This window comes from Tachypleus tridentatus, chromosome 10 (genome assembly GCF_004210375.1).
Source record: "Tachypleus tridentatus isolate NWPU-2018 chromosome 10, ASM421037v1, whole genome shotgun sequence".
In the NCBI taxonomy this organism is placed as follows: Eukaryota; Metazoa; Arthropoda; class Merostomata; order Xiphosura; family Limulidae; genus Tachypleus; species Tachypleus tridentatus.
The window spans coordinates 184,145,515-184,160,641 of record NC_134834.1 but is presented as its reverse complement, the minus strand read 5'-3'; the positions used below and the strand labels follow the sequence as shown (position 1 = coordinate 184,160,641).

Below are 15,127 nucleotides of genomic sequence, written 5' to 3'. Positions count from 1 at the left end.
GTGTATACGAAAACATGATAGGAGACTATATTTGTGGTCTGATACGTGAAAGTGATTTACGTCACAGTCGCAAATCTCGAAAAACTACTCACTTCTAAACATTTTTGTATAACCTTAGTATAAATACATGTAAATCTTGATTCATATGTTGTTTTATTCAGACCTTATGTAAGTGAAAATGTGCAAATTTGCCCGTTTTTATATAGAAAATAGGTTATCAGTGATGACGAGAAAACCCACTTGTAGAGAAAAATGTATGTGTGAAAACGGCTCGTTTGTGTTGAGAAAATTTTTTATGTGCAGAAGCGACGATGACCGAAGAAGGTCAAAACGTTGTTCGCTCCTCTACATAAAAAATGTTCTCAACCAAAACGAGCTGTTTTTACATATATAGAAAATAGGTTAATTTGTAAATTTCATTATCCAGATCACAAAAGCAAAGTTTGAAGGGAATAATGGCCATTTTCTGTACTTTTACAACGTAAGCAATTAAGAAATAACACATACTATCCAGGAACAAAACTTGTGTTACGTAGTAATAACCATGTAAACATCATATGTAGCCGTCATCGTCTGCAAAATTCCCCAAGGTGGAAATGTAGTCGTTTGATATTCTCGGGTGAAGTTGTATGTGATTTATCCAGTTTATAACTAGAGGATCGATTTGAGTTTATCTACACGACTGCGTTTAAGCTAAGAAAATAACCTAAACACAATCTTAATTAAATACAACGTGAAACAACCGTGTGTGTATTTCCAAAGGCGTCGACAAGATCGGTGAAACTGCTTTCGTTTCTCGAGAAATCGTTTTGTTGAATTATTCACGGTATAGACCAAGTAGAACTGACGTGAATCCAGAAGAACTGACGTGAATCCAATACATTTACAAAAAGAAAACGTCGGATTTACTCGGAATGACGCGCGTTTCCACGTGATGATCTTTCTTTTACAACATAACAAGAGCGGTAACCAGGCCAGTAAAGAACACTGCTGTTGTTGACCTGTTGCTACAGGAGCTACGAAACTGGTCAACGGTTTCTGAACCACGTGTTTGTGCGAAAACTGCATTAAAGTTAAGTAGGTGGAAAAAATATATAAAATTTATTAATCATTAATAATTATTAATAAAAAAAGATAGAAAGATTATAATATGCTTGCATAATAGATTAACATTCTTAAAATCGAGCAACCAGACACCTGGGTGACGGAATGGCTAAATGTAAGTAGAAGTCTCGTTTCACAACTATAAATACAATTCTAACTGCATGGAGATATTGCTTGAAGACCAGAACGAGGTAGGGTATGGGTCACAACCCCAGCAGTTGACTATTTAACGTCACTTGTGACCCGACGAAGATGACTCCCTAAACCAATCTAGCAGTCTTTGGATTTGTGCACAATTACAGGGAGATTGGTATCAGCCCAAATGGAAGCCATAAACCCACAAACCCAAACAGGAATGTTTGAAGTGGTGTCGTGAATACGTCTTTTGACATCATACCAATGATGGGTTCAGATTCAGCATACAATGTGATCCATGGCGTACATTCATCATGAGGGGACATGGAACATTCAGCCAGCCCATGTACATCATGGAAAAGGTTTCTGTTCTGGTGGACGTTTGATTACCTGGGCAGGAATTTCCATTGATAAACATAAAGGCCTCCATATATTTCAGGGTGTTACTGGGGCTGTTTGAAGGCAGGAGAATGAGAGTCTGGATCCCGATGTAGGTACCTTAAGGGATACGTCATTTTAAGTAACTTAGTGCTCGTAAACACAGGACACGTTTTCAACCAGTAGTTGTAAAACTGTACTGAGACATGCTCCATGAAGACGTGTTGCTTCCATTCAACCCATTCTAAGATATGAAATCTGCCGTGATAAGTTAATGGACTCGTCTGTCTTCTGGTTTCTTAAATTATCTCGTACGCAATAAGCAAAGACGCTGGAAGTCGTATATATCCGTCAGAGGAGGTTACCCACTCTGCTTAACAACCTTTACCCATTGTTTTCAACTCTTCATAATCGAGGATTATTGGTTTCCTCCGGGGGGCCTTCATTAAATAGGAAATTTAATTACATTGTTCTGTTACAAGTCGTATCATATAAACATGAGTATTTAGTCCAAACTTGTTGAATAAATATTGCACTGTTTGTCTTTTAGGTATGTGTGCATATAATGTAACACTGATTTTCCTTCTACTGTGTTAAGACACAAACGCTAGTAGATTAAAAAAATAAGAGGGAAAAATATAAGAAACTATTATCCAAAGGTTTACACGAGAATTATTTTTAAACCACAGCAAAGAAGTAGGTGATATGGAAGGCCAGTAGAAAACCAACACTTAATGTAATATAAAATAGTTCGAATGAGAAGGTAGTTATCCGGATGAAGCAATCTTTGTGTGGTAAACTACTTCCACTAAGCCTCATTGTAAGTCGGCCTGGCATGGGCAGGTGGTTAAGGCGTTCAACTCGTAATCTGAGGGTCGCTGGTGCGTTATAATGTGATGGTTAATCCCACTATTCGTCAGTAAAAGAGTAGCCCAAGAGTTCGCGGTGGATGGTGATGACTAGCTGCCTTTTCTCTGGTTTTACACTGCTAAATTAGGGACGACTAGCACAGATAACCCTCGTGCGAAAACTCAAAAAACTCAAAACTAACCGAACCAAGCCGAAAAATTGAAACTATCGTTTGATTAGTTTAGTAAAGAGGGATTTGCTATTAAAAAACAACAACAAAAAACAACAAAAAACACGTTATTTATTGTTTGTAGTTGTTATTATATTACTGGAAAGCTGTCCTCTTTTCAACACTGCAGTGTACAGCGTATTTGTATTTCTTGAAAAACATATATTCTATGCGTATGTGTATTTACACACTTCTAGCTACACAAGTTTAAAATTATTGATCGAAATATCATTTCATTTTGTGTTAAAACAATAAATATGTTTATAGTGTACGCACTTACGTTTTTCGCAAATCTTGAAAAGCTTATATGTGTGTTTTTATTAAATAATCAAAACTGTTAAAGCGTGTGATTTGTCCTTTTGCTTGCAAGAATGCTTCTTAAATGTATTTGAATTTTCGTGTTACTATTAATGAAACTAGATAATGTGCACTATTTTTTATATTTGGTAAAAAAATAGTTTTGTATTTATTTTTACTGTATTTTTTTCTCTCGCCTAATCTCTGTTATTGTGTTAGGTTGACTAATGACTAAAATAGTTATTCTTTGAACAAATCGCCACAGAGTGAAATTGACACCGGAGCTCGAGACTTCAACGTCGATCGTCCAGTCACCGTACTTTCACAAAATCTTTCTGGTGAGTAACTTTTCAGTCTTGTAGCTCGAGGGCCTTCAGTAACCGGGTGAAGACAAGCATCAGGGTCAGCGATGGAAGGAATTTTCATTGAAGGCGTCGTGTTTATGGAGATTGAAAGCATGAGGTACAGGGGCGTGGATCCTGGGGGGATGGAGGGTATACATCCCCCATTCATTTTAGGTGGGGGGTATGGTGCATACAATCATCCCCCCTACAGTTTGGTCTGTTGAACTGTTTTATTGCATCACAGGCCTACAAATTGTGTGTTCGTTCTTGTGATTTTCGTGTTCTTACCAATCGAATTACACAATTAGGCCTAGATGTAGGCTTTTTCAGTAGCCGAAATGTACATCTTTAATATAGGCGAGCTTCTAAGCTTTTCGACCTAAGCGATAGTTCGTAAGTATCAGTCAGTAGGCCTAAGTATACATGAAAGTATCGTGGCAACAAGATTACTCTGTGACTGCATGTTTACAGCTTTCAGGTTCACGTAATCAGAGATTACCAATTTGTAAATTGAACAGTCCACATAAGTGGTTGTAAAAATCATCCCCCCTATCGGGTGTAAAAAATCTACGCCCCTGAATTGAGGTAGATATTAAGTGACACAAGATAAAGTTTGTGTGTCCGAGTTTTTCAAACGAATATATATCGTTGTTAAAATGGAAGTTTAAATACGATAATAAATGGTAGCTTCAGAATGCCAAGGAAGATGATGGGAATGAACCGAAACTGAAACAGTTTTATTTCTACTATTAATAGGCCCGGCATAGTCACGTGGTTAAGGCGCTCGACTCCTAATCCAAGGGTCGCCGTTTTGAATCCCGGTCACACCAACCATGCTCGCCCTTTCAGCCGTTGGGGCGTTGTAATGTTACAGTCAATCCCACTATTCGTTGGTAAAAGAGTAGCCCAACAGTTGGCGGTGGGTAGTGATGACTAGCTGCCTTCCCTCTAGTCTTACACTGCTAAATTAGGGACGGGTAGCCCAGGTAGCCCGTGTGTAGTTTTGCGCGAAATTCAAAACAAAACAAACCAGTACTATTATTTACATTTAGCAAGTGTACACAAACGTCTCGTTTCATTTAATACGTTTGTCTACCATTTTTATGCATAAAATGAAAGCAAATTCTTAAAATTGCGACGAAAATAAAAAGACAATTTTAAAAATTATTGAAAAGTAAGCTGGGAAGACTTGATGATTTAAAGGACATGTTATAATTGTTTAAAATGTCTTCAAAGTTAGCTGTGGTAGAAGTAACTTTATACGCTTAATAAAGTTAAACGGGTATTCTGGACAAATAAACCATTTGTCTTTCTTAAACTTTACTTTTAAGTGAATAATTTCTTTCATTGGCCTCCTTTGACATTGTCAAAAGTAGCTGATTAGTGAAACAGACAAACAAAACTAACCTATTGTTCAGACCAGTGTTCCTCTGCCAGATTTCTCACCCATGTAGCGGTTTTGGTCTTCGCGATGTCCCCAAGGGTGTAAAAATTTAAATATTGGTGTTTCTTGGCGCATTTCGTCATATTTCATAACAAAGGTGATATCTGCACCTATCAGACACTCAGATGACTCCAGAACAAACTGACTCAGTTGATTACCTACCTGGAAATTTGTTCGCGACCAACCGTTTGAGAAACATTCACTCAGACAATATGGGATTTAAGTTTACCATAAAAGGTTTGTTTGTTTTGAATATCGCGCGAAGCTACACGAGGGCTATCTGCAATAGCCATCTCTAATTTAGCAATGTAAGACTAGAGGGAAGGCAGCTAGTCATCACCATCCATCGCCAACTCTTGGGCTACTCTTTTACCAACGAATAGTGGGATTGACTGTAATATTATAACGCCCCCACAGCTGAAAAGGGAGCATGTTTGGTGCGACGGGGATTCGAGTCCGCGACTCTCGGACTACGAGTAAGTGCCTTAACCACATGGCCATGCTGGGTCGTCCATAAATGAAAGGCAGTTAATTTGAAAGAGCCATTATTTACATTACGGAGACTATAAAGAAAGCTTGGTTTAAGAAGGAAAAACATTCACTTTAGAAATAAAACCTTAAGAGCTTTATTCTCAAGAGGTACTGTCTATGCAAATATAAATCTGCTATATTCTCAAGAGATACTGCAAATATAAATTTATACTTTATACTTTGGGACGGACTGGAAAATTTTAAAACGAAATTGATAAGTGTGTTGTTTACAGGCGGGACTTCTTGGAGCTATGTAGAATTGAAAGTTTATTTGTCTTTTTTTGTTTTGTGTTACACTAAGTGATGAAATATTTTAAAATTATTTTTGAGTAAAAACTCATTGCAATAAAATTATAATTCTTATTTTTAGCTTAAAGTGTGCAATTTGGTGTGCAGGTGTGCACTCGGCACTTGAAAGGTGCTCACCCATCCGAATAGGGTTAACACTCCAGTGTTCCTCCAGTTCTCCATACATATATAAATAATATCCCCTTCCGGAATGGATACTTTTCTTCATATCACATCTGTATTTTTGAGTTTTATGCAAGTCTGCAAAATGGACGACTGAAAGTAAGTTTAATTGAAAGACAAACTTCTTGTTTATCGTCCACATTCTTGTGGACAGATATGTTCATGGACAAGAAACTCCCAAATCCGAATTAACATAGAATGTTTGCAGGGGTTGCAAGCAGGGTAACTTTCCGGGTGATTTTCGAACCTTGTGACTTTCCTATAATACAGTAGTTAGAATTTTTTTTTGATATTTGCACAAATCTACATACGGTCTATTTTGAACGGACCAACTAAAAGGAAGACAAGCCGTTATACAACACTCATTGGGTGCTGTTGGGCTATCCTTGTCTGACCGTGAACGTCACTTTCTAGAGCGCCCTCAGACCCAAAGTTTGGGGCACCAAAAGGGAAGTATTTGTTAAAATCGAACTATTTCTGTCTAAATATTCACATAAATTTTATCGTTATCTGTAATGTTCTCCAGTAGGCCAATGTTACCCTCCCACCAGTAGCACAGCGGATTGTTTGCGGACTTATACAGCTAGAAACCGGGTTTCGATACTTGTCATGGACAGACCACAGGTAGCACTTTGTGTAGCTCTTTGCTTAAATACAAAAACAATAAAGGTCAACATTAAGTTTACGATAAAATCTGGGATTCGTTTCACCTCGGTGAACAGAGGTATATAGCTCATTGTACAGTTTTGCGTTAAAACTAACAAATAAAAATTATACAAATTAAAACTAAGCATGAACTAGGAAAATAAAGTAGTTTTATATTGTTTTATACAAAATAAAACCATCGTATTATCAATAATCCTGTTTGGCAAAACGAGACTGAGTTATGTAGCTGCTTCAAGGTTAACATTCAATCCGTAGAATGGGTGCTGGTTCTATAAAATAATTTAACGAAAAATCACACTTTTCAAAAATTGTTTCTGGCCTTAAATTCAGCAAAGTTGACATTCTGGATTGCAAAACTGAGAGAAGCAGTTGAATATTGTACTTTTTCAAAATCGTTGTATGAACAAATATTCATACAGTTTCCCTTATAATACGCGGGTTCGAATCCCCGTCGCAACAAACATGCTCGCCCTTTCAGCCGTGGGGGGCATTATAATGTGACAGTTAATCTCAATATTCGTTGATAAAAGAGTAGCCCAAGAGTTGGCGATGGGTGGTGATGACTAGCTGCCTTCCCTCTAGTCTTACACTGCTAAATTAGAGACGGCTAGCACAGATAGCCCTCGTGTAGCTTTTCGTGAAATTCAAAAACAAACAAACCCTTTATAATAAGCCCGTTACTCTTAAACCTAAGGGTTGATACACTATTTTTATGTTACATGTGAAAACTATCGAACACTGTCGCGGTTTTCTAGTCATGTTATACCATTCTATATACACAGATTATACGTCCAACACCACAACGGATAAATCTTATGTCTTTGATGTATGGAACAAAGACCACAAAGTGTGTCTTATGGCTTCGTTTCAGGCTTCTTTCATGATTTCATACGCCAGCAGAGGAGGAAAACAGGTAAGCAAAATCTTTATGACGTAACGGATCGAGAGCATCACGTAAAAATATACGACATTGTTGTATCGAAAGGTAAAAATGAATGAAATGTCACTACATTAAGCTTCATAATACTTGAGAAAGCAGTTGTTATTTATTTCATTTTTTTTAAAACACTGACAATAAACTGTAGCACGAATTATTCAGCTAGCTTGTTGTAACTTAAATGTTTTACGTATGAAATATCGTATTATTAAGGTACCCTTTAATTACACAAACGAGTTGAAGATAATATCCAACTAAGTTTTTATATTTTAAACGACGAATATTTCATTCTTAATGTTTCAGAACATTACACTCGCGTTTAACCCGTTAAAAATAACGGGATAAATACTGCCACCTCACTTTTCACAGCCGACTGAAATAAGTAATTTTTTCTAAATCAAACTTGACCAATAAAGAGGCAGAAAAGTGCAGTCGAGGGAGTCAAGTGTCGATAAGTTCCTTTGTAAGCCAATCAAAAGTAAGATCATTCATGAAATGAATTCGTGGCGTATTCACAGAATAATTATTGGTAAAAATCAGTTAGGCTAACAGTGGATAAAAGTTAAGAGAATAACTACCTTTATACGCCTGATAAATATTTAAAAAAAATTTTGAACCAACGTTTCGTCTTTGCGGCATCTTCAGGGTTAATATATATTAGAACTAATATATCGAAAATCCAGTGAGTGAATTTTGGTAACACTACGTTCTAACGATGGTTTTTACATCATCTTGTATAGCAACAAAAGTATAACCTAATTTGTCGTTAATTGTAATTAAATTTAGGGTCTCTGATGATTAAATAGCTTTGTTTTTAGTAAAAACTTTGGTAATATAACAGAAAATAGCTTAATTAAAAAACGATTTGAGTTTTAAGTTGAATCGATATTTTTACTTTCATAATACATTTTATTCACTTGATTCTAGGCTAGGTGATCCTACACTGCGTCTTTAGGTTTATTATACTAACACTTACTGCACTTATAAGGCTTTAACGTACCCCTCCTTTCACGTTCCCGCTTGCACCTCGTTACTAAAATCGTAATGAGCAGAAAGTAATTGAACTATTCTGTCTTGATAAATGCATTTTGGTTTTTTTATAATTTCTCCAATTTCAAGAAATCATGCGTGACATGACGCGACACACGGAGCTTCGTTTAGATTAGATAAACTTTATCATACACGACTCTTTGAAAATCGTATGATTTGTTCATTTCATCGAACACTCAATTCTATATGTACAACACTAACAGCGTCTGTGTAGATAAATATCTCGCAGTTCCCTTGATAAATTTCTTTCATTTTCTGAGATTTAAATTTTTATACGTATTCTCAACATAGTGATAAGTAATTGAAAATAAGATTCTATCAAATTCACTCAACAAGTCTGAAATATAATTCATTAATGGTAGCTGAGTTCAACAAGCTGTATGGGGTATGATCAAAATTTTAGCAATATAAATAACACGCTTTGAAAATATAGTAGATGGAACCATTCACACGTAAACACTTATTTCACTTTTTTAAGTATTACTTTTTTGTAGACTGTTTCTGTAAGCATGCCGAAAAAAGTTACGGTGAAAGGAAGGTGCGGAACAACCCAACAAGATGCCGTCCTACAACTGTCTTGGCCGGGATTTCGCTTCATCTTGTTTTTCACCATGGTAAAACCTTTCTTACGTCACTTTTTTGTTGCGTGTAAAAAACTGACCATCAAAAGACTTTGAGTAACGACACTACTACAGTTATTGAAAGGCACAGATTTAAATAGTTCGACGTATTTATTTAATATATTTTATTGAATAAATATATTTGCTATAACACAGTGTGTTTTTTAAAGAAAAACTTTTATGAAATTTTACCTACTTTCCCGCAAGTCAACAGCTTACAAAGAAACATCTGTTTATGAATAATGACTGCCAGACTATAGATCACAGTTTATTAAACAACTACTACTCCATTTTGTGGCTTATAGAATAGTTTTGTAATCACACAAGTCTGCGAATTAAAACTTCATAAAGGCTCGGCATGGCCAGGTGGTTAAGACACTTGACTCGTAATTCGAGGATTGCGGGTTCAAATACTTGTCACACCAAACATGCTCCCCCTTTCAGCCGTGAGGGCGTAATAATGTGACGGCCAATCCCATTATTCGTTGGTAAAACAGTAGCACAAGAGTTGGCGGTGGGTGGTGATGACTAGCTGCCTTTCCTCTAGTCTTACACTGCTAAATTAGGGACGGCTTGCGCATATAGCCTTCGTGTAGTTTTGCGCGAAATTCAAAACAAACTAAACCAAATATCGCAGGCCTGTGTGATAGAATAAACACAGTTACTTACACTTTCTCCCTGTATTTCAGTCTGTATTAACATTTCACAATCTTGCAATGTATGTATACATTTAAGTTAATGTTTTTTTACTAACTATCTCGTGGTTCACCACACAGTTTACTCCGGAAAATGAAGGCGCTGTTTCAACTTGGGCAGTGACATCAGTGGAACTTCTGTTCAATACGTCAGGTTCTCCGTTCGAAGAAGCAACGAATGGTTAAGTGAACAAAATTATTGTATAGTTTCTGATTGATAAAGTATCGTGATAAAGTATCGAGCTACGTACAGCCGAACGTGTGACGGTTAATTAATTTAAACTAATTTGTTTTTTGTGAATGGGGGGAGAACATATTTGGAATCTATTCGATATGTTTCGATTTTCCATTGCCTAGGGTAACAAAAGTGATAAAATCCTCTGAAACTCTTATAACGCACTGATAGGTGATGATAGATTGGGCTTCACATTTATTTTTACTATCGTAAATAACTTGTCCGTTGAATAATTCTCTACAACGAATGAATAAAGTATTCTTTAAATATAGGATCGGCCCAACATGGCCAGGTAGTTAAAGCGCTCGACTCGTAATCCGAGGGTCGCGGGTTCGAATCCTCGTCACACCAAACATGCTCGCTCTTTCAGCCGTGGGGGCGTTATAGTGTGACGATCAATCCCACTATTCGTTGGTAAAAGAGTAACCCACTTGGTTAGTGGTGGGTGGTGATGACTAGCTGCCTTCCCTCTAGTCTTACACTGCTAAATTAGGGACGGCTAGCGCAAATAGTCCTCGTGTAGCTTTGCGCGAAATTCAAAATCAAACAAATGTAGGATCAGTGGTGAGTAAAAAATAACAGAACTTCAAACATGTACACAGTTTGTCACTACAAGTAGCTCGATTTATTATTATTTTTAAGAGTCCCCGGTGGGACAGCGATAAGGCTTCAGATTTACAATACTAAAATCAGGGGTTTGATTCCCCTTTGCCGACAGAATAGATAGCTCGATGTGGATTTCCAATACATATGTTCACAAACATATATGTATATTTTAAAGATTTGCTATTGCCGAGAGCTACCGGTAAAGGGAAGCAGGATTACATGAAACTGGTATAATTTATTGATAAGTGATAATTAGAAGGACCTTCATATTTATCTTTAATATCTGAATTCAGTGTATAAATGTGGAAGTACAATGAAGTTGTGCTCAGTTTAGTAAGACTAAATACCTGGTATTTTGTATATTTTAGTAAGTCTAAAGACCTGTTATTTTGTATAGTTTATTGAGTTTAATGACCTGATATTTTGTATAGTTTAGTAAGTCTATAAATCTGGTATTTTGTGTAGTTTAGTAAGTCTATAAATCTGGTATTTTGTGTAGTTTAGCAAGTCTAAAGACCTGGTATTTTGTATATTTTAGTAAGTCTAAAGACCTGTTATTTTGTATAGTTTATTAAGTTTAATGACCTGATATTTTGTATAGTTTAATAAGTGTAAGGACCTGGCATTTTGTATAGTTTATCAAGTCTAAAGACCTAGTATTTTGTATATTTTAGTAACTGTAAATACCTTATATTTTGTGTAGTTTATTAAGCCTAAAGAACTGATATTTTGTACAGTTTATTAAGTCTAAAGACCTGGTATTTTGTACAGTTTAGTAAGTGGAAAGATCTGGCATTTTACTTAGAAACAGAGTATTATCCATGAGTATATTTTTTTAACTTCTGAAAACTGAGATGAAAATTCTTTATAAATAAGGTAATTTTTCCAGTGGTATGTCTTTCTTTTCTTTGGCAGGAGGAAAGAAGACAGTGCGAAACACAGAGGACATTAAATTATTCGAAACTCCGATTGGAAGCTCGTACTCTTGTTCCTCTCCAGAACTAATCCCTCTTTTTGATTCCAAGAAAGACAAAGTGGCCAGTGTTACGCTGAGCAATCTAAAGTTGCAGCCGTTCGAAGTGGAGAATGAAAAATTTTCAGCAGGTAAACCTTAGACAGCTTTAAGAGGGATGAATTGTGTTTCATGATCTGTTTTTATTCTTAATAAAGCGTGGAATAAGATTTATGATTATTCTTTCGCAATCTCACAAAATTCAATGAAAAACTATTACAAACTGGATGTCCAAGTTTTTCTACAAATTGTAACCATTGTGTTGACAAAAAGATTCCTCAGATAAAAATAAATGTTATTTAATTTCTACATATAGCAGTAGAAACAATAAATGGAGGAGGTAGTTCATACTAGAAAAAAATAAATATTGAGTTGCTATTTAATCAGTTTTGTTCATTGTTAAGCTACGTTATGGGTTATTTGTACTCTGTGTACTGCAGGTATCGAAACCCAATTTTTAGCACTGTAAACACCTCACACTTATCACTGAGCCACCAGGGGGCTTGTTTAAAACAAGGAATTTTCATCTTAATTTGAAATTAAAATACATGTTCTCTAGATATAGAAATGTGTATCATTAAACAATAATTTTTTCACTCTTGTATTTTCAGCACATCACTGTAGTTTCGTGACATTCGATGGCATGATGGAACCCTTACCTGAAGACGAGACTGTTCCCATAGCTGTTGGTGGGACGTTGGCAGTTATGGTGTTAAGCCTTGTGACAGGCTTTGCTGCATACAGATGGATAACATCTAAGAGGGTGGACTACAACACAATGGAGTAACACAGGTTACAGTGGAATGACAACACGATGGGAAGTTGTCGAGAATACGGATGAAATTAGTTAAAAATAAGAAGAATGACTGTTTTATCACTTGAACAAAACAAATAATTGTATTACAATACTTTTCAAACTCAGAGACTCAGTAATAAGGTAACAAGAGTACTACATATCTGTTTTATTGTGCTGTCTGGACCAACAATGCAAGGTTACAAAAGCTTTATTTCCTTTACTATACAGTATGTATTGACATGAAAGGTTACTACAGCTTTACTTGTTTTATTATACCCTTTGAACCAACAGTATGTAATGACATGAAAGGTTACTACAGCTTCACTTGTTTTGTTATACTGTTTAGATAACACTATGTAAAATTACATGTTTATGAATTTTTCCGGTTGAAACATCAGGAGATAAAAAAAAATTGATATTAAATATTGTAACTTTTTCGTTTTCAGAGAAAGATTTAACCTTTATTAAGGTTACGATGTCACTCAACTTGATAGTGTTTTCAGTTGTATTCCTTGTTTTTACTCCTACGTTCATTCTATACGTACTTATTTCCACTGTGGTCCTGTGATTTTGACACATAAGTCAGTTGCAGTTGAACAGTATTAAATTACTGTGGTCTTGGCTTTTGCTTTTAACAAGATAAAATGGAGGAACCCGTCACTTAAAGTAATCAAAATTACTTGTGTTTAATATTACATCAAAACAAAGTGAACATTTTGCTGGCCAATAAAACGACTCGCATTATTTATTTCACCATAAACTTATTTAATTACTTCTTATCTGTCCCTTTAGAAGCACAAAGATACTGTAAGTTGGGACTTACAGTGGCGCTAGATGTCGCACATAGATAATACATAACAGATATGTGGTTTATTTTTGTCACGTTTATCAGCCTCGTAAAAGCAGCTTCATTTCTTGTTGAATGTGTATTGATTTTACTGTCTTTAAGCAAATGTAGATATACTATTACCATTACGTCACTATAACTACCACATTCGATTTAGGCTGGGATATTTTTGACACAAATGTAGTCATTAGTCTGTTTGCGATGTTAATAACTGATATAAATGTTCGTGTAAAACAAAGATATACATGCAATACCGGTCCGGCATGGCCAGGTGGGTTAAGGCGTTCGAGTTGTAATCCGAGGGTTGCGGGTTCGAATCCCCGGCGCACCAAACATGCTCGCCCTTTCAGCCGTGGGGGCATTATAATGTACAGTTAATCTCACTATTCGTTGGTAAAAGAGTAGCCCAAGAGTTGGCGATGGGTGGTGATGACTAGCTACCTTCCCTCTAGTCTTACACTGCTAAATTAGGGACAGCTAGCGCAGATAGCCCTCATGTAGCTTTGTGTGAAATTCAAAAACAAACATGCAATGCTTTGTGCGACTAGATTTTAAGGAACTACGAGGATCTGATTGATGCAGTATTTTAAACTGCAAGACATATTTAGTTTTTCCTTGAAACCTAGAGTGTAATACCCAAAGTTTTTATCCCTTTATTTACATACTACATTAATCGCAGAACAAAAGAAAATTTAAATGTTTTCAGAAAAGCATTTAATAGTATTCAACTTATCATTTTACCAAAAAAATAAAATTCAGAAGTTACAGAAAAATTATAAGAAACCTATATTGGAAATGTAAGTTTAAATCCTAGTCATTAACAAGGTTTATGTTTTTCTTCCTTTGTGACATTGTTGGTAATAAAATTTGTCTACAAATCCGGTACATTGGTATGGTATGGCGAGAATATTAGGGGTACCGTTTAGGTAGAGTAAAAGGTCTTAATACAATGGTGTATAATTTGAGAGGTTTAAATAGTTATTAAATAATACAGGAAATAATCAGAATAAATTACCACAACATATTTTTTACATTTTTAACTTTTGAAAACCAATGATCCTGTGGAAGATTTTAAAAATATATTCATGTACCTCCAATAAAAGTGACCCATCCACTGTTGTAATCCTGAATTTTTACATGGCGCTCTTGAAAAACGTAAGTATATTTTCATTGGTATTTCTTTGCGTTTTCTCCTTGTTATTGAGTGATCTATCGATTATTTTACGTCGGTTATGAACCGTTACGTAAATGCATGGTTCTTGTATCATAAGTATTGGTACAATTTTGATACGTGTGTTACTTTATATATACTTAATTATCACGTTGCACAATTTGGAAACGTCGTATTGATGGATTACAACAAAGTTTGATAAAGATAATTATTTTCCATCTCCAAAACCTAATAACCTAACAACAGCCAGTAGCTCCATCTGTAGGCTTATGGCATTAAAAACCACGTTTCAATACCCATGGTGGGCGTAGCACAGATACCCTATTGTGCAACTTTGTGCTTAACATCAAATATTCTAAAGACTTCTTTTAATAAACATTTTAATATTTCAATGCTTGATGGACTTTAAAATATAATATTGAGTATATTGTCTTGTTACATATAGGAAGCATTACAAACAATATCGTACAGTTGAGGAATATTTGGAAAACAAGTGTTTGGGTGATTTTTCTCTGTACAAATTTTATTTGATAAGGTTAACGTGACAAATATGATGAAGTGTATATGCTTTCCTAAAGTATGTTGATAAATGTTAGTTGGTATCACCTAGTCATAGTTAGAGTGCCCAAATTTCTATGATGTATAATTGCTTTCACAAAGCTTTAAACAGTACAAAAAGTGTTAATAAATGGCTTTTTTTTCTGTCAAAA

General features: G+C 35.5%; 1 protein-coding gene across 1 annotated transcript in view; it reads left to right on the top strand.

Moving 5' to 3' along the window:
- Positions 1 to 15,127, top strand: part of LOC143231094 (lysosome-associated membrane glycoprotein 5-like) — a 29,926-nt gene extending 14,799 nt beyond the window's left edge. Inside the window, exons 3-8 of the mRNA XM_076465654.1 lie at positions 3,258 to 3,330; positions 7,231 to 7,361; positions 8,930 to 9,049; positions 9,832 to 9,931; positions 11,507 to 11,695; positions 12,215 to 15,127. Of these exons, the coding sequence (XP_076321769.1) occupies positions 3,258 to 3,330; positions 7,231 to 7,361; positions 8,930 to 9,049; positions 9,832 to 9,931; positions 11,507 to 11,695; positions 12,215 to 12,390 (789 nt within the window). The 3' untranslated portion in view covers positions 12,391 to 15,127. The remainder of the gene's footprint in view (positions 1 to 3,257; positions 3,331 to 7,230; positions 7,362 to 8,929; positions 9,050 to 9,831; positions 9,932 to 11,506; positions 11,696 to 12,214) is intronic.